Genomic DNA, 19,385 nt, shown 5'->3' on the forward strand with positions numbered 1-19,385 from the left:
AATCTTATTACATACACAGTTTGATTAAACAGAGAGACTGTTCTACAATGGTGCATGTCTTGCGTTCAGGAATGTCTTCCTATATGAGTTGAAGTAGCAGGCCAAACCCCAAATTATTCCATGATTACCCTGTTCTCTCTTAGTTCTTTACCATCTTGTTGGAACTTGTTCTCTTCAAGACGACCCTGTGACCTTCCCTACAAATTAGTGCAGCATCAGGACTTCAATTATCACTCCTAAGCTTTGGAGAATTCTAATATGATTTGAAACTCTCAACTTCAGGTCAGGGCTAAAACCCCTTTTTTGAAATGACAGCTCACTATCATATAATCTTCTGCTTTTTGTGTCCTTTTTCGCTAGCAGTCTGGACCAAGGCTGGTTAAAAAGCTTTTCTGTTTGTATGCCAGAGCCCCAAAGCCATTGGAAAACTGGAGCACCATGTTTAACATGCAATGCAAGAGACACGACTTAGGTTTGGACGAAGAGAACATGCAAATGCAGCCGTTTAGAATCAGAAGGGGTAAGGAAAAAAGCACTGGACTTGATTCCTGTCCAGTCTTTGTATGCAACATGATACCAGCTGCTTTTAACAATATTTTAAAGGAAATTAACACAATGTAAAAAAAAACAACCAAAAACTTTGTTATGAATGTCTGATCACAGAAGGAAGTCTTGCCTGCAGAGGAAATCAGTGGTCACGAAGCCTGCAGTGATATCAACGCAATCTCAGTTTCACTTGCAGACTGAAACTACAGTAGGTATTACGTCCTTGCAGATTGGCACATGTGGTTATGTCGTACTCAGACAACCTGGTGGGGTCATCCTCTGAAAGAATGCCTGAGCAGTTGTTTTTGCATTTAGATAATTCTTTTACAAAAGGCAAACAGCCACCCAGATTTGCACCACACATTTCTCTTTTAATCTCCAACTTGAAGCCTAAACAAGATCTGAATTACATGAGACAGTGTTTGCCCCCCTCTTTTCAGGCATGCTGTTCAAAATCACAATAACAAAAATAACAAAGATAAAATCAGCACAGTCCCGCATTCAGAGCTTCTCTAGCAAAACAGGAATAACACAGCTTTGAACACTTTTCATCTAATCCACACTCTCTGGCCAGAAACCTTCCCTGCTCCTAACCTGTTCAACCATGCCATGGTTCTGAGAAACCTAGGTTTTCTCTTGCCCAGCTGCTAGCCCTTGGACAACTCTAAAGTTTGGACATGCTTTGTTCTGAGAAGACAGTGATGCCTTTTCTAAAAGTGCATTAAAGCCCCTGCTGTTAAAAGTTTTGTTCTATTAAGTGAATAAGCAATGGTGTTGACACTTGGCAGGCAGAAGGGAAATCAGCCTTTCAGTTACGCCATAACCCAGTGACTAATGCCTGCATTACCCATCATGCAGTGGGAGGCCAGTGAGCAAGAACAAGACCGGACTGTGACTAACAGAACAAGGTTTTCTAGATTTCAGGTAATAATCCATTGAGACCTCATGCTCAGACCAAAGAAACATGGAATCTGAAAGCATAACAGCTGCTAAAAAACATGCAATATACTGTCAGTAATAAATAATATATATTCATAATAATAATATGTTCAGAAACAGTTTTTTTGTTGAACTCTTGGTATTTCATTCACTGAATACTGTTCTTGATTCTTAGAGTATTTTTGTCTCATTTGTATAGCCCTGTCTATTTGTGGCTTACACTACTGAAAGTTAAAGAAGACCAGACCAGTACTGCTTCAACCTCGTAAATTCCGCACATATAAAATAATTTAAACAGTGACTTTTAGAAAAGGCTGGTTTTGATCTCACCATTTTTTGTGGATGTGAGTGGAATATTTTTCAAACTGGAAATGGATGTGTTGGCGTTCTACAAAACCTTCTAAATACCACAGGATAGATTACCAAGTTTCTCTTAAGACTTTACGACATGACAGGATATATACATCCACTGTAAAACTAATCTGAGGTTCCTCTGGGTGGATCTGCAGAAACTTAGTTACATTTCACTACAAAATAACAAGACATCTGTAACCTAGGCCTCTGATTTAACATAGAACTTGTCTGATTTATAGATTTCTTAAATTATTAGTAGTACTTTATCTTCATATACTTTATTAAAATTTATATCTATAGATATACTATATGCCCAGTATATACACATCTCAAACATAAAGCTGTTAAAAGATACCCTACTTGTTTTGTTTTTGTTGTACACAAATGTTCCTATAGAATTTGTTCATAGAATGTACTGAAACAAGATTACAAAAAAAAAAACAATTACAGTTCCAGGACTTCACGAAATGTAACAGCATGATACAGACATGGAAAATCCTTGGGATCACAGGGGGTGGATGTGGAATTTCAAGGAAAGGAGGTCTTACACCTTGTGTGTCCTACATCATTTAAACTCAAGTGACGGAGGTTCCGATAGTGTCACACTGCTTGTGTACTCTTGAGACCTTTTCGTCCCCCCAGATCTGGTGTTGATAAACGGATCTCTACACCTGATTATAGGGAGGCTGCCTACAAAACGCGTGGCTAAACCGCCCCCCCTGCAAAGGGAAGTGGATGTTATCGAGGTTGGAAATCGTTAGACTAGTTGAGAAGAACGAAAAGCCAGAGGACACAGCAGCCTGGGAGGGAGGGAGGGAGGGAAGGAGGGGGCGAGCTTGATGACCTCCCATACCCGGCCCTGCTGCCTGGCGCTCTCGCGGTGGTGGTGGTGGGGGGGGGGCTCTTCAGCAGGCACAGTCCTGGTGAGGGGGTGCCGGCTGCTCGGTGAGCTGGGGGCCCTGCTTGGCCCCTGTGACGGCCGGGTCGGCCGTGTCCAGGCTTTCCGACATCTTCTCGCAGATGATGTCCACCAGCCGCTCGAACGTCTGCTTGACGTTGATGTTGTCCTTGGCGCTGGCCTCGAAGAACTCGAACCCTGAAAGAGACGGACGCGTTTCGCGGGGGCAGCGGAACGAAGAAGCTTTTTTGTTTTCGTTTTTTTGTTTTAGCCCGTCCAGCAGGATGACAAGCATCCACCTCCCCCATCTTAGTCTTCTGCTGCCGTTCCTGGGCGTTTGCTCCCAGTGGCTGGGTGGAAAGTAGCGCGCAGGCAAGAAATAAGATAAGGGAGAGAGTGCTTTTAAGACGGCAGTAAGGAAGCTTTTCTTGACCCAAAGGGGTTGTGAGTATATGAACCAAATCGCACTGCCACACACCTGAAGCAGATTCCCTGGTCTCCTGCAAGAAGCAGCTGGAGATCCTCGGATGGATAAGCTACTACTGTATATGCTAGATGGGAAGTATGGCCTCAACTCATTTGTAACATAGTGTTACATAGTTACATTTGTTTGGGAGTTGAAAAAGAAACCTATCATAATACAAGGATTTATCACAGGAACAGTAAGGAAATGCCCTTTTCAGACTAAGGGGAATATCCATACAGTAAGGTACAACACAGCTTCTAGACACTCCAGGATCTTGGCTCTTCAGGGGGATCCAACAGGGACCCTTCTCTGTGCTCCAGAGGTTTCCGTGTCTTGGGACAGTAGGTCTGGCTGCAGACCAGCTCGGACAAGCGGAGGCGGGTCGTTACTCACCTAGGTGTTCCGCCAGCTGCCTGCCTCTCTCCGCCGCTACGATTCTCTCGTCCTCCATGTCACACTTATTACCCACCAGAAGGACCTGAGCGTTGTCCCAGGAGTACGTCTTGATTTGCGTGGACCTGCCCAGAATGTGATCCAAGAGTCACATTATCAGCCATGGAATCCACATCCTAATCCATCAGCCTTTTCTGAGCCAGGAAAAAAGCCCGTATGGGATAATGAAGTCAGGGGTTCCCAGGCCCGGTCCTGGGCACACCCACGCCTGTTGGGCATTTGTCTTCTTGGGCAACCGGTTCACGAACCGAACCTTTCACAGACCTAGCAGGTTTCATTTGAACTTTCTGAGGAGGGGTCTCTTTAACTACTGCATTTCTTAAGTAACTTAAAATCTCCAACCCATCCATCCATCTGTTAACAGCTTCTTCCAATTCGAGGTCACGGGGGAGCTGAAGCCTATCCCAGCAAGCAAAGGGCACGAGGCAGACTACACCCTGGACTGGTAGCCACACACACACTCACACCAGGGCCAATTTTCCCAGATGCTCCCAGAGGCCAGCTAACCTCCCAGCCTGTTTTTTGGACCGTGGGAGGAAACCAGAGCATCCAGAGGAACCCCATGAGAACATGGGGAGAACATGCAAACTCCACACAGACAGGACTACCCCTAGTCTGGGAATGAACCTTTATTTTTCTTGCAATCTACAAATAGGAATGTCTGCCAACCTTTTATCTATCTAGAGGCTTAAGTCTTCAACTATTTCCTTCCAGTTTTTTTTGAGTTGGGGAGAGTTTGATATGCATAAACCCTCTGCACACGTACCAGTCCTGGACAGCGCTGAAAGACTCCTCATTGGTGATGTCATACATCAGAATGAAACCCATTGCCCCTCTGTAGTAGGCAGTTGTGATGGTCCTGTACCTCTCCTGGCCTGCAGTGTCCTACAACACATAAGGAAACGCACTTCAGTGAAATACACATCAGTGGGATGGGAAAAGCTCTCATCCTAATGAAGAACAGTGCCATATTTACAATCCCTGCAATGTACATGCCAACAGCCAAGTTGCAGTATGTGTGATACTCCATCCATCCTCAGAAAACGACTTATTCCTGCTATGAGTCACAGCAGTCTGGCAAGAATGGGGCATGGGGAGAAGCTACCCAGATCAGATTCTGATTCATTGCAGAGCACAGACACAAGCTCACACAGATTTAAAGACACTTTTTAAAACTAGCCAGCATGTCTGAAGCATCCAGAGGACACCCAGACAAACACAGAGAGAACGCTCAAAGAGAAGGCACCCCAGGCTGGAATCTATATCAGGAGTTATTATTATTATTATTATTACTCTCTGTAATAAAACTGAGAATGTTCACAGACTTTTACAGGCCTGTGCACTGCTGACCCTTCGTGCCTCCTGGCAGCACTTGAGCTATACCAAGGTTGATCGAGTTTCACCCTGAACTCCAATGAATGCTCAGGGAGTTGCACCTTTCATCTTCTATTGAGGCAGCAGCACGGCCTGGTCTGTAGGTGTGCAGGAAGCATACTGTCCAACACGCACATGGAAACCTGCCTGTTCTGTGATGGCAGTAGGTTTGTAGGCACACCCGTGTTAAACATACTGTATAGAAGCAAACACTCTTCTGCTCTGTATTTCAGGATTCCATCTATTGCCTGCTGCTGGCCTGACCTCTGACATTTAAAGCTTATTTACTGTACCTTTAGGCTGTAATGACAATACCCTGTTGCAGTTTAATATGACTATATCTGAAGTGCAAAGCAATAAAGGTCTGAACACCAGTGTATCTATAACTGAAGTATGACTACTCTGACACAATCAGGAAGTCCTTTAAGTGTTTTCAGAACTCTGTTTCTAAGGCTGAATTAAGCATCCTGTGATGTGACCTCTTAATATAGACCGGAGATTCAGTGGGTCTTGGTCTGCCAGCGTGCTTTTGCGTGTGCGTCTGTAAGTAAATATTTACAAGTCACACACCTTATTGTACTGTGAGTATACACAGAGCTTTAGTGCATCTCTGTCTGCTGGCACCCATTTCAGCACAGCTGGGCTCTGTGCACGGAGAGCTGCTCAAATGGTTTGCATTTATGACGTAATAAAGGACACTGGAGAAGAAATGGAAGCTGCAGGATTTTCTTTCTGGGCTGCATGAGCTCTTGAATACAAGGGCAGTGGGGGAGGGGAGGGGTTGGAGGATGTCTTTCCACTCTGTGATGGTGATGTGCAGAGTGGGGGGGGGGGGGACGATAACCAATTGGTGTGCCCAGCCTGCCATCAATTGGATTGGCCGTCTGCCTGCACAGCCAGCCTCCTCCAGAGGCCTGTGGTCTCGAAAAGGCTGGCAACAGAGAAGGCTCCTTGCCTGCTGATGTGCTTGCAATCAGTGGGCTCCCCCAGGCCACAACAAACAGCTACTGCATGTACTTCCTCAACATGCACATTTCACGCTCTTTGATTCAGTATTACGCAGTTTCTAGGTTAACTAAAGATGAACAACTGAAAATGTTTTATTAACCCTTTTGTAGAGAAAAGAAAACTAGAACAGCACCAGTACTGCAGTAATTAGGCTGTGGCTATGCCAGTAATGTTCAGTGTTTTTAACCAGAGATGGCTGTATCTTTGAACTTTTTCACTTGAAGTAAGATATTCATGGGCTGCTCCACTTGGAATCAAGTCCCCACTATTGTTATCATTAAGGTTAGTTCTAAATTATTCATTTGACAAATCGACAATCTTCATATTAATGCCTTGCATAGTGGCTTTTAATAAGAACTACTAAATAATACATTGTTGGCCTAATTCCATAACCGGGCATCAGTTATGATGCTAAGGAGAAAAAGACCATTTCCTGGCATACAGCTGCTTTATAAGACATTAGATACTAGATATAACATATTTAGATACAGAATTGCATTGTGGTTCTGCAGTGCTAAAGTAGTGCACCACATTTCTCATACTGAACCATTCTTACTGCATATGACAACTGAATACAAGGGTAAATGGTGAGGAATACAATGAACAGAAAAGTAGTAACTGGTGAATGGGAACAACATGTTAAGATTTCAAATTTACATTGATATTTAAACCAAGAGAAGCCAAAGTTATGCTTTACCTTTTGTGAAGGCTGGGAGTGTTATTAAAATTTTGCAGGTCTAAATTCCCTAGTGATGTGGGCTCTGGTGACCTCAGGATGCACTCCACAGAGGTGGGGGCAGGAGGTGGGGGGGTGGAAATGTTTTTTCCAGTATCAGGAAAAAAGACTTTCTGTGCTACTAAGCTGTTGCTGTAGAAAACAGAAGCTGGCTGATCACCCTTGCAAGCCAGTTTTAGGATAAAGTCACCTTCTGAAATGACCCGAGACATCTAATATCTAACTCCAAAGACACACAGGAACAGCATCCAGTTTCCTCAATGGCGTCAGCGTTCTAAATTCTGCTTCCGAAGTCCGACTCCGCCACAATAAGACCGCTGACTTCCAGCAGTGAAAGCAAAATCTGTTCTTTCTCACATGAACTGGCCCGTCTCTCTTCCAATTTCGGTCCCTCAACCACCTCCTATTTCTGGTCGCAGAGTCTCCCCGACACCCTTGCAAGGTAAAAGGCTTCTCTTTGTGAACGACTACAACCAAGGGCACATACTGTAGGTAAAGATGGGGTGAACTCTCTAGCTGTCCGCCACCTTAAATGACATTAAACGGGATTGAGGAAATTTGGAATTTTTCAAACAGGCCAGGTGCCTTCTTCCCCAAACATACCGAGGGAGAGATGGTGAACCTGAACTTTTCTATTGCACCCTTCAAGTATGAGAAGTTAGATTTAAAGTACCATCGCTACCCAAAATCATAAAGATTCCCCTGTACAGTCCTTGTCTGGTTTAACTGGGGGTCATCACCCTAGAATTAGCTGAAGAATATATTATTAGATTAAGTGGAATATATTAAAGGTAAAAGACCTGTTTCTCAAGGATCATGGCTGGTGACCAGCTGTTCAGAGCTGCTCATTCCTACAGAATGGGTTTGCCGCGGCACGTTTGTGTGGCCGTGTGGCCTTAACCAGTATATTTCTCTTATATTGGCTACGGAGAGATGTTTCTCACTTTAGTCAGGACAAATTAATTACTATGGAATGTGTAACTGGAGCAGACGATTGCACACTTTCATGCACAATTTAAAAAACATGCAAATGGCTGAAAACAGTAAGGTCAACATAAAAAACAAGTTAGCTCTGTGGATATATTGGACATACTGTATATATATTGCTCTGAAGTGAGGAAACAGGATGGCACAAGTACTAAAAGCAGGCACAGCCAGGTGCCCATGGGCATGAACGGCTGAAGAGCTCAGAGGAGCAGGGGCTTGTGGGTAAGAGACAAATTCCATATCCCCCCCCCCCCGCCCTGAGCATGAGCCCTTACCCAGATCTGCAGCTTGATCCTCTTGTCATTCCTGTAGATGGTCTTCACCTTGAAGTCGATGCCCACCGTGCTGACGAACGCCGGCGTGAAGGAGTCGTCGGCGTAGCGGAAGAGGAAGGAGGTCTTGCCCACGCTGCTGTTCCCGATGATCAGGATCTTAAACATGTAGTCGAAGTTCTGGTCGGAGGACTCCTTCTGCCCGTAGCGCGCGTCTGTCGCTGAAGCCATCTGCAAGGCACCCCGAGATGTTCGGCATGAGAGTGTTGCACTGGGCGAGTTAAACTGTGCAACAGTAATCGGGTTCTTACTCCTTGAGTTAACAGGAAAGGCACGCCATCAATTTTTCTCTGCTGTCAAGAACAACCTTACCGAGACCCTGTCATGATCCAACAGAACTTCGCAGCCAATATCTCGCCAGTTAATAAATTCTGTGGTTTAGATTGCAAGATCTTTGGTTGTGTTACTATTTGCAGCTTTAGGCTAGCGATACAGAATTGTGCACCAACAAGTTTGAAACCATTAACATTTAAATCACTGATGCCTCAAGGCCTTTAAGAAGTGTTAAATTAACCAATTAGGCTAATGATCAGTTCACTTAGATAGATAGGAGCTCAGGCAGAAAGAAATCTTGAAGTTCTGCATCACTGCTTTGGGTACTTTTAAATGAGCTTAAGCATCCATCTTGTGAAACACTGCTGCCCTGCAGTCATTCCTCTGTACAGTACATGAAAACAATGTATAGGATTATGACTTATTGCTAATTATACTAAAAACAATGTTGATCAATCTGATCCAGAATGATCCTCAGTGAACAATTAAAGAGATTTTAACAGCCACTGAATAAATGCGTTGAACTATTTGTTGTGTAACGGGAAAGAAAGAGATAACAGAAGACATTAACAACAGCAACATGAAGCAGAGAGAAAGGGCTCAGCCTCTTTGCATGTGACTTTCTATGACAAACCCATGTGATACCCAAAGCCAAATGTCAGAGTTCTCGCACACAAGACAATTAAGATGAAAGAATGTTGTATAAATCATCACCTCTTCAGAGAAACATATTTCCCAACTATAAAATCCAGAAGTCAATGATATTGGCAGGGGTCTGTTTACAGAAAAGCCCATTTAAAAACGATAAATGGAAGGAATTATAGCACTATTCAAGGCCCTGGCAGATGAGCTTCTTTGACCTTCAGGCTCCCTCAAAGGGAATATAGCCCTCAAGAATAGGGTCAAACAAGCTGCTTGCACAGGACCCCATTTAACATAACATAACATAACACAACACAACATCACTTTATAAGCCCTATACAATTTCTTGCATTAGGAATTTGTCTTTTCACATACCCCAGCTTGCTCTCCATGAGACACACAGACACACAGACAGGGAGAGAGAAGCTGGGGGTCAGAGCGCAGGGTCAGCCATTGTACGGCGCCCCTGGAGCAGCTGAGGTTAAGGGCTTTGCTCAGGGGCCCAACGGAGTAGGATTCCTCTGCCGGCTGCGGGATTTGAACCGGCAACCTTCCAGTCACAGGCGCAGATCCTCAGAGCCACAGAGCCACCGCTCATTTACATTTTTTTCTAATTTGTCAATATCTCAGAACATGACCAGCCATCATTATTATTATTATCCACTGTGCTGGTTTGTGTTTAATCGAACTTGGGCAGCCAAGCCACTTAGAAACACCTCTGTCTTGCACCAAACCTGCCAGCTGTGGCTTAGGAAGGCCACGTGTCACTCACATGTGCTTTACTGTGCAAAGTAAGGGTTAAACAGTTTCATTTGCACAGGGTGTAAACCTGCTTAGAGAAAGAATAGAACACATCCACCTTAAGAACCCTGTACACCTTAAGACCAGTAATGAAACAAAGTAAAATAAAGGACAGATGCTTTTAAAGGAGACTCTTTTTTACAGACCGAGCTGTGGGTGTAGAGTAAACCATTCTCTTACTAACCTTGCATTACTGTACTAAAATTTAAAATAGGAGCAAAATGTATCCCATATTACCAAATGTGTTATTGGGTTAATGTGTGCTATCCAGTTTCTGATAGCTTTTAATTCTGAACAAATAAAAATGTAAATAGATTTTTGCTATGACTGTTATTTCCGGTGAAATTCTGAAATGCAGACCAGTCTTCACAATAGGATGCAAGCTCAAGGTCCCTTACTGTGTCCCAAACTAGAGAACTAGAGCTAAATATGGAAACAAGTTTCTCTCCTTCTGTCGCATCGAAATTTTAGACCTCCCTGCAATATGGGTAAACAAGGCTTTCACCTTGTTTGAAGATATTATGAGATGGCTGGAAAAATCAATTTACAGTAGGGCAGGGCTAATCTCACACATAGAAACAAAGCACAGTACACTCTTAAAGGCATCTTGCAAAGCCGTGCCTGTGAATAGCTTCTGTGGTTTCCTTTCTGTTTGGTGAAGATGCCACAGTGGCAGTTCTGTCCCCTCACTTTTTAAAAATGACTCCCCGTGAGCCACAAAATGGTTCAGCCAGTACACTCTTCCCACCACAGAGAGGAAGTACATTCTGGGTGACAACGCGCTTCTGATGGGGAGAGAGCAGACATCGTTCGAAGGACACAACAACTGACATGACACAGCCAGTGAAACACAAACCTGAGGACACAAGGGCTCCTAGGAGAATGCATATTTAGATATTAAAAACGGGAAACTTTTCTTTTTTACCCAAAGGGTTGTGAGAGCTGCCCAGCCATGCTGACAAAGCCAATACCCTGGCTTTCTTCAGGAAACAGCAGATACCATCATGGGATCAATTAGCTACTACCAATCGCTAGACTGACCGGATAGCCCCCTCTTGTCTGTAACCTTCTTAGTTTGTTAATAAAGCCTATAAACATTTGGGAGAAAAAGAAAAACTGTAGCCACTATTGAGAAATAATGTGGTTTGTATATCACTGTATTCGTTGGCTCTGTGGCTGGAAGGTTGCCGGTTCGTATCCCACGGCCGGCAGATGAATCCTACTCCAGTGGCCCCCTGAGCAAGGCCCTTAACCCCAATTGCTCCAGGGGCGCCATATAAATGGCTGTCCCTGCGCTCTGACCCCTAGCTTCTCTCCCTGTCTGTGTGTCTCATGGAGAGCAAGCTGGGGTATGCGAAAAGACAAATTCCTGATGCAAGAAAATGTATACATGTATGGCCAATAAAGTGATCTTATCTTATCTACTTATGGGATATAGGACCAACGGCCTTTAAAAAATAACTTATAGACTGCCCTTCTTCTTTTTCTTCACTGCAGACCATGAGCACCGTGCCACTCAAATCCCCACGATGAAGATGAGGATGATGACTAGCTAGGTCCTGCGGCTGACCCTGCCTTTAGAGAGTTAAAACAAACTGGGATGATGACTCAGGAACCCCGCTGTTCATTCTGTGGGAGGCCCAGCTCTGAGTCAGCCCAGGCTTTCTCACTCACCTCTACCTCCAGGATCTCAGCCCAAACCACAGTTTGTCATTCGTGTGGCTTAAAAAAACAATCCGTCAGTTCTGCCTTTGGGGAACCACTATGTTGGTTTTTAATGCTTTCGACCTTTCAGTGCTGGGATTGGCACGAGGTGTGGACTCACTGATGACTGAGGGACATCAATTGTCCGAAACAGCAGGAGAGATTCGCTAAACCATTTGCGGCTAGGGGGAAAAGCTCTTTAAAAAAAAAATATGAAACCATTCAGCGGCTTAGGTCTTCAAGAAGCCACGTTTATTATCTAAAATGTGATGCGTTACAAAAAACGACATATTTAACATGCAGTAAGAAATCAAAGAGACACAAATTTTGGTTAAGGAATGACAATTTCAACAGCTATAAGGGAACATTTTCATTTTTGCTATTAATTACAGTTATATGCATAGGCCTACAGTAAGGGCTTTAATTTTGTTCTAAATCCTGAGCAGTACTAACGTGCAGTAAGAAATAAAAGACAGGTTTCTTTAAGAAATTCAACTTAATTTCAACAGTTAAGGTAATATTTTCTTTTTGGTCATTAATTGTAGTTATATGCATAAGCTTGAGTGCATTTTATTTCATTCAATTTGGGCCTAAATCCTGAGCAATACATTACAAAATTGCTGCAGCAGGGTGTTGGTGTAATAAGAGACTTAGTCATTTTTTAAGAGATTGGTGCTTAATTCCAGAAAAAGACAGACTCCACCACACACTCACCGTCTCAGTTAAGAACAGCCTGCAGTGACTGAAGCAGCACAGAGACACAAACTGGAGCTTCAGCTACGTCTAATTCATTTCAATTGCAATCAGCAATTTTTTTTGTCTCTGGCTTTTATTATTTGACCAGGCCATGCTGGCATCAGACACCCCCTAACCACATGGTCATCCACTGCCTTCTTCAGCTACTAATTCAATGTCACCTGCAAAATCAGGAAAGATCTGCTTCCGAATAGTATGTTATATTAATATAACGCTGTCCCCTTTTTTTTCTGGGTAATTCTAGCTGCGAAGCATACACAATATCACTTAAAGACATGCACAGAACCTAAAGTCTGTATAAGAATCAGATTAGTGGATCTGCACATCTTTGTAAATTAGCATTATAAGATGACAGATCTCAGGTTACTTTATTTAATTTGAGATTTTTTTTTAAATCTGAAAACCAGCTTTTTATGAGATTATCTCTGAACATCCAAACGTCACAGGTAAAAAAAAGTACCCGTCACACAACTGGAGACAGCAGAAGAGCTGCCCCTTGGAGCACCTCGAAGGCAGTCAGAAGTGAATTTCCCAAAGGCAGCCGTTCACATGAGCTAATATATTGGTGACCTGATTTGACAAGGAAAGGAGAGGCAGGGTACTAATTATGTAGAAATAAAAGCATATAATTTGCATGGACTCTTTTGTTAAGTGACAGCATCTAAGGCAGGAACACAGAGCGCTTGATATTAAAACAAAACCATTTGCATCTGTTAAAAAAACTAATGGCCTGGTGGGTTTTTATACTTTTGACTTCTTATCATTAGATAAAAATAAACAGTGCATAATTTCCATAGTTCATTAAGAACCCTCCATATCTAAGCAATTTAAATACAGTGCAAGACAGTATTCTCTTTACAATAGGAAATCAGGATGACTGGGTCAAAACACCTCGAGTCTTAATGAGACAGTAGTTAGAAAACACTGTTCAAACAAAGACTACTAATTTAAATGTTTTATTCTAATATTATCACCTGGTAATTAAGCAATGATATGCGTCTAATGAAGATGCCAACCCTGCTTCACATCCTGTCAAGTTTTTTTTTTAATTTATACAACTGTGTCAAAGAACTCTGGAATTACAGGACCAGGCAACAATCCTAAAACACAATCTAGCTCTGTGCACATGTTTATAGCAGAGGACCAAAAGACCTTATGTAAGCAGTCGTACAGTTTCCGTACGTCCAACACACAAACCTTCAAGGGTATGAACAGATTTTTATTCTGTCTCTAGAGAAAAACATCTTCCAACACATCATTAAAAGCAGTTCACACCTACTGCTTGGTACGCACTCAGCCGTGACATGTCTCCATCTTTGGGTTGGTGCCATTGTGTTGTTTCTGAAGAGTTTTCACACCCTTATCACACATTTCTTATTCAAAGCTCAGGCAGACACCCCAAGTACGTTCGCTGAATCTCTCAATTCTGCCATAAACTCTATTTATACTTTAACCAAACCATGTTGTAACTAGGGCCAAGAAACTTTATATGGAGGAAAATACTTTGCACTGCACTGCAGGAAAAACACTTCAAATTCTGAGCCATAACAAATTCTCCCATAACAAAAGCGGTCTTTTGCACACAGCTTCATGCAATTCCAAGCAGCAACCAGCTCTCAAGAAAAGAGTCACAGAGGTCTTAATCTCTGATAAGATTTGTCAATCGAGAGAGGAAACCTGAGCGAACATGATGACAGTTTATCAGGACTTCCACTTAAACAGGTGAGCACCTCTGCCCATCAGTACAGCACTTCAACCCAGAAAGGCTACTCAAAATTATACTTTCAGACCCAAATAAAGCCTCCTGTTCTGACAAATATTTAATTGTTTCTTAAACCAACAAAAATAGATTACACATAAGTTACATATTGAGGTAATGTTACAGAACATGTAAATTGTTGGCATAGTCTGGTATATGAACATCATTTATGAAAAGTAATAAAACATTCTTTAGATGGTGCCACTTTTACTTTTGTAATAAAAGAGTGTTTTTTGTCAGATATATAAATGTTGTTGTTTTTTTTTTAATGTAGCATTTTGAGAGTAGAGTGCCCTGTCCTCCTGGTATCTTATTCTCCTGCAGACCTGCGGCTGAATCCTCTGGTTTACTTACTAACTGTTGAGGAGGTCACTTTATCAACAAGTGTCCAGGAGTTGCTTCCTCTGGGCTTGTGAAGTAGGTTCTCTGCGTCACCTGCATCACCATCTTGTAACCTGACTTTGTCGGCTAATGGGAGGTAGGGAAAGGCTGGGCCTGGTCGGTACGGGGAAGGAAAACCAGCTTGGCGTAGGCAGTGGTATGGGTAGACCCGTAGATGGTGCTCTCTCCCCTGAACCACATTTTCCAAAACAATGGAAACAAAGGTCACCATGGTGACCACAGTCTCCATGCTGTGGGAAATGTCATCCTTCACATGAGACCTGCAACTGAGTCCACAACTTCTTGGCCACTAAAGATTCCATAGCACTGATCATAGGAGTAGGGCCATTTACTGTGCTATCCTTACTAAATTCGGTTCTGGGCCTTCCTCCTTGATTTCCTATTCCCTCTCTCTGATCGGCTGGGCCTGCACTGCACTGGGGAATGAATTGGGACGACTTCTGTATGTAAAGTTCTTTGCGATCCGTTGCCATGAAAAGCAAATATAAGCATATAATAATTAGACAATGCAATAATTTCTTGCAAAGGAACCTCTTTTCCAGATGATAGTGCATAAACCAGTAAAGCAGCAACAAATTTATTCATAACTGAACATTCAAATAAGAGCTGTCAAGCAACCAATTTGCAACAAAATTGTTAGAACATTCCCAATATCAAGATGCAAAACTGTTCAGTAAGAATTTTCATTCTATATGCAAAGACAAGGGTATTCTTGGGACATCCTGGGATACCTCTTCCATAATCTTTTCAAAATGGAAAACCACACACAAAACTGCGTAGGGTAAACAATGCGTTGCCTAAATATAGGCAGGACACAGTTTAGTCTAGAGCTTCTGTCCTATGTTGTGTATTTACATGATCTGTAAAGAAGAAAATAATCTTTTTTGGTCATGATGAACAGATCCACCTATCCATTTTCTATCTCCATCGATTCCGGTTTGCAGGGGAGCCAGAGCCTGTCTTGCCAAAGGAGGGTACAGCCTGGATAGGGCACCAGTCCATCACACAAACGCACTCACACCAGGGCAGATCTTCCCAGAGGCCAATTAACCTACCAGGAAACATGCAAACTCCACACAGACAGCACCCCAGGTCCAGAATGGAACCCAGATCCTCAGCACTGCAAGGTGACAATGTTAACCGCTGTGCCACCCCTAATCAAAACAGCATACGTTTAATCCTATGGCCCATCCTACAACCACACCGGAGTAAACAGGGTAGGGTGTTGTGTTGCTACAGTATAAGAAGAAAGGGTTTAGTCTGCTCGTCAGCTTTCAGTATCTCATGTCACACCACCCTCCTGCCATTACAAACTAAAGCAAATTAAAGTTCCATCTACATGAGAATTGAAGGGCTCGTAGATTATGAAATATATCTGTATGAAACCAGAATGACTGTATAACCTTATTTGTGATTATAGGATGAAAACCACCAACAACTACAGCGTTTTCTGCGTGGGAATAAATTATTGCCATAGCTTGACAGTGTCAAAAAGTGACCAAGGCTGGAGAAAAGAGTGTGTGCTGATGGTGGGGTTGTTGCTACAGAGAGAGAAGGGAGCTCTCTCCAAGTCTGGCTTGATCCTTTAAATGAAGAATCCGGTCAAGCTTCACAAGCTGTGCGTGCATGCCTGTAAACCACACAGCAAAGACTGCTCCCGGACTTCTTTAAAAACAGGCCTGTCAGCTCTCCAGACGACCCAGAGGCTGTGTAAAACACTACCAGTCTGATTGAATGGCAATTTCTATGAGGTTTTAAACATGAACAAAATCCATATTTTAGATTTCATAAAAAAAAACTGCCGCCCAGTGCATTTGACACAGATTATTTGGACAGAATGTGGCCACTCAAATGAGGTTGTCGAAATTCCTTCTAGTTCTCATCCACAGCAGGCTGTTATCTCTGGATTAATAACATCAACCACCTGCACTGGCCTGAATCCTCCCATTTTCTAACTACTCCATCCACTGCAGGGTTACGGGGGAGTTGGAGTCTATCCTGGCAAGGCAAGGTACACCCTGGACAGGACACCAGTCCACTGCAAGGCAGACACACTCAGACACACACACCCTGGACAGGACACCAGTCCACTGCAAGGCAGACACACACAGACACACACACCCTGGACAGGACACCAGTCCACTGCAGGGCACACACAGACACACACACCCTGGACAGGACACCAGTCCACTGCAGGGCACACACAGACACACATACTCACACACCCTGGACAGGACACCAGTGCACTGCAGGGCAGACACACACAGACACACACACCCTGGACAGGACACCAGTCCACTGCAAGGCAGACACACACAGACACACACACCCTGGACAGGACACCAGTCCACTGCAGGGCACACACAGACACACACACCCTGGACAGGACACCAGTCCACTGCAGGGCACACACAGACACACATACTCACACACCCTGGACAGGACACCAGTGCACTGCAGGGCAGACACACACAGACACACACACCCTGGACAGGACACCAGTCCACTGCAGGGCAGACACACACAGACACACACCTTGGACAGGACACCAGTCCACTGCAGGGCAGGCACACACAGACACACACACCCTGGACAGGACACCAGTCCACTGCAGGGCAGGCACACACAGACACACATACTCACACACCCTGGACAGGACACCAGTCCATTGCAGGGCACACACAGACACACTCACACACCCTGGATAGGACACCAGTCCATCACAGGGCACACACACACTCACACACCCTGGACAGGACACCAGTCCACTGCAGGGCAGGCACACACACTCACACACCCTGGACAGGACACCAGTCCACTGCAGGGCAGGCACACACACTCACACACCCTGGACAGGACACCAGTCCACTGCAGGGCAGGCACACACAATGTGAACTGAATTAGAATCCCACATAAATCAGAGATCTGTGCTCTAACTGCGCACATAAAACCGGAATGAGAACTAAAACGACTACCATGGTAAAAGAAAGAAACATTTCGTAGCCCAGTGGCAGGTCTACTAACTGAAACAGCTGTTGAAATGTTCCTAGCGGTACACTGGCCTCCTGCCGCACCCGCTTGGTCAGTCAAGCGGCCGGCCGGCCTCGCAAGCACTTCATCTCCCGGTGTTGACGATCGCGGGAAAAAACACAACTAATAAATAAAACGCACCGTCGTGGTCACGATTGAGCACTCCTGTCGGGTACCGGTGCGAATGTGTGCCCACTGCGCAAGATGAAAAATTGCATGCCGGAATAAACCCAGGCAGGGTCAAGATGCCTACAGCCTCGCACCTCCTGAACGATTAAATATCCACAGCTCGCCGCCCGAGCGCAGTAACTGTATCCGTGTCTGTGCCGGCCCCGGGATCGGTTCCACGCCTCGCCGAGCCGGTGGTCACGGGCCGTGACCAGGACGCACACGGACAAGCGGAGCTCATTGAATCGCCGGAGGCAGCTCTTGCAATGCCCCTGCCTCGAAAATTAAACTTTAAAAGCCTGCCTATGTAACTGGACACCGGAACCTACACATTCATTCAAGTAATGCCTTCGGTGGTACAGGTAAATAAATCTATGTGCGCTGCTGGAACACTGTACAGTGTAATGTACTAATGGCTCGCTACTGCCTATTCATACAGTGTGTCAGTATGATTTCATCAACTAATACATGATGGATTACTGTGCATTTGCCAGTATTGTGTTCCCTCGCTAACGCAGGGCAACATAATACTCATATTTTTCTCTTTAATGAAAGGTTTGTCCTCTCGAGTTGATACTCCTTAATCTGCGCCCAGGGACGGCTGTGAAGGCTGAAACGATGCACCGTCCCTAATCCATCGCAGCCTCTCCACTACAATTCGGTATTATTTCGGTACTCCCTTTCAAACGTTGTCAACATATGAGAGTGGCGGTACCAAACGAAATCGACGTTTTCCAAGCTATTATCTACTTAAAAGCCTTCACGGTGCGTTTTGAAAGGCTACATAGAGACAACAGTGTATATCCCGTAATACCCCCCGGCAAAAAATGGCTTTCTGTATTCTCATCTTCTGCACTGACTATTGCTCTTTAAGCATCGTAAGTCAAATGAAGGTTATTCGTGCGTTTTGTGTCAACCAGAGACTCTATCCCGCACCCATACTAGCAGAAATGGTGAAAACAGCGCATCTTTTCGCCAGCGATCGAGCAGCAAAGCTCTAAATATTTAAAAACGCCGTGTTACTGCTTACCGTCGATATATTTCTCGCTGCAGCTGCGAATGCACCAGTGCCGCAGTTCTCCGCTCACCTGCAGAAACCGTGGACGTCACTTGATTGACAGCCGCGGAGCACGGAGGCGGGCCGACTGAGGCCTCCGCCAGCGAATCCGCGCGCCGCGCTCTCGCAGGCAGCACGCGCGCGGCCCGTCCCTTCTTTACTTATTCACGAAAGGCCGGCTGATCTCTGCATAATTCATGGGAAAAAAAAAGGAATTTAAACGGCGAGGACGAAAACTGCCTCGGCTCTTGTGCTGTCGCCCAAAGGATCTAGTCCTCACGGAGAATATTTCAAAATGTTCATTATTGTGACTCGTTTCTGGATATTTGGAGCGAAACAGCTTTACCCGCTGAATTGAGCGTTTTCATCGTTTCTGCATGATTGCAATTATGTTGTTGTTGTTTTCCTCGTCGATGCTGACGTTCTTTGTGACAAGAATCTGATTTCTCTTCTTCTGTTGCATTGCTGTGGTATTTCGCTGTTGGGAGAAAAGAGCGTTGATGTGTAGTAATCAGTTTAAAAACCGTGTCTAATTATGTATATAGATATAATATATAATAATAATGCACCCTAGGAATTAATATGCATACAGTTCTGAATTACTGCAACACCAATGCGACGTAAGACATTTGTCGCCTTTTAAATAGAATAGAGGTTCATTCCGGACTAGTTGGCATCTGGATGATGGCGTGTAGGCCCG

General features: G+C 44.2%; 1 protein-coding gene across 2 annotated transcripts; it reads right to left on the bottom strand.

Moving 5' to 3' along the window:
* Positions 1 to 896: 896 nt before the first annotated feature.
* rab3ab (RAB3A, member RAS oncogene family, b) lies at positions 897 to 18,781 on the bottom strand. Of its 2 annotated transcripts, none has more exons than XM_088621686.1 (5): positions 18,659 to 18,781; positions 8,037 to 8,264; positions 4,423 to 4,541; positions 3,597 to 3,721; positions 897 to 2,935 (listed from the first exon to the last, which is right to left on the bottom strand). In XM_088621686.1, the coding sequence occupies exons 2-5, from the start codon at positions 8,262 to 8,264 to the stop codon at positions 2,745 to 2,747; spliced, it is 663 nt and encodes a 220-aa protein (XP_088477812.1). In that variant the 5' UTR covers positions 18,659 to 18,781; the 3' UTR covers positions 897 to 2,744. The 2 variants fall into 2 exon arrangements, with proteins under 2 accessions (XP_088477812.1, XP_088477813.1); XM_088621687.1 differs by lacking the exon at positions 18,659 to 18,781 and adding an exon at positions 12,730 to 12,835.
* Between the last annotated feature and the right edge of the window lie 604 nt (positions 18,782 to 19,385).

This window comes from Lepisosteus platostomus, chromosome 27, assembly GCF_059453375.1.
Source record: "Lepisosteus platostomus isolate fLepPlt1 chromosome 27, fLepPlt1.hap1, whole genome shotgun sequence".
Lineage (NCBI taxonomy): Eukaryota > Metazoa > Chordata > Actinopteri > Semionotiformes > Lepisosteidae > Lepisosteus > Lepisosteus platostomus.

What these genes read in the sequence shown, in the direction of transcription:
- rab3ab (XM_088621686.1), bottom strand. Translation starts at nt 8,264, where the DNA reads ATGGCTTCAGCGACAGACGCGCGCTACGGGCAGAAGGAGTCCTCCGAC. An exon ending in GGATCAAGCTGCAGATCTGG is followed by an intron (nt 4,542 to 8,036) that starts GTAAGGGCTCAT and finishes TATGTGTTGTAG; the next exon opens with GACACTGCAGGCCAGGAGAG. An exon ending in TTCAGCGCTGTCCAGGACTG is followed by an intron (nt 3,722 to 4,422) that starts GTACGTGTGCAG and finishes CATTCTGGGCAG; the next exon opens with GTCCACGCAAATCAAGACGT.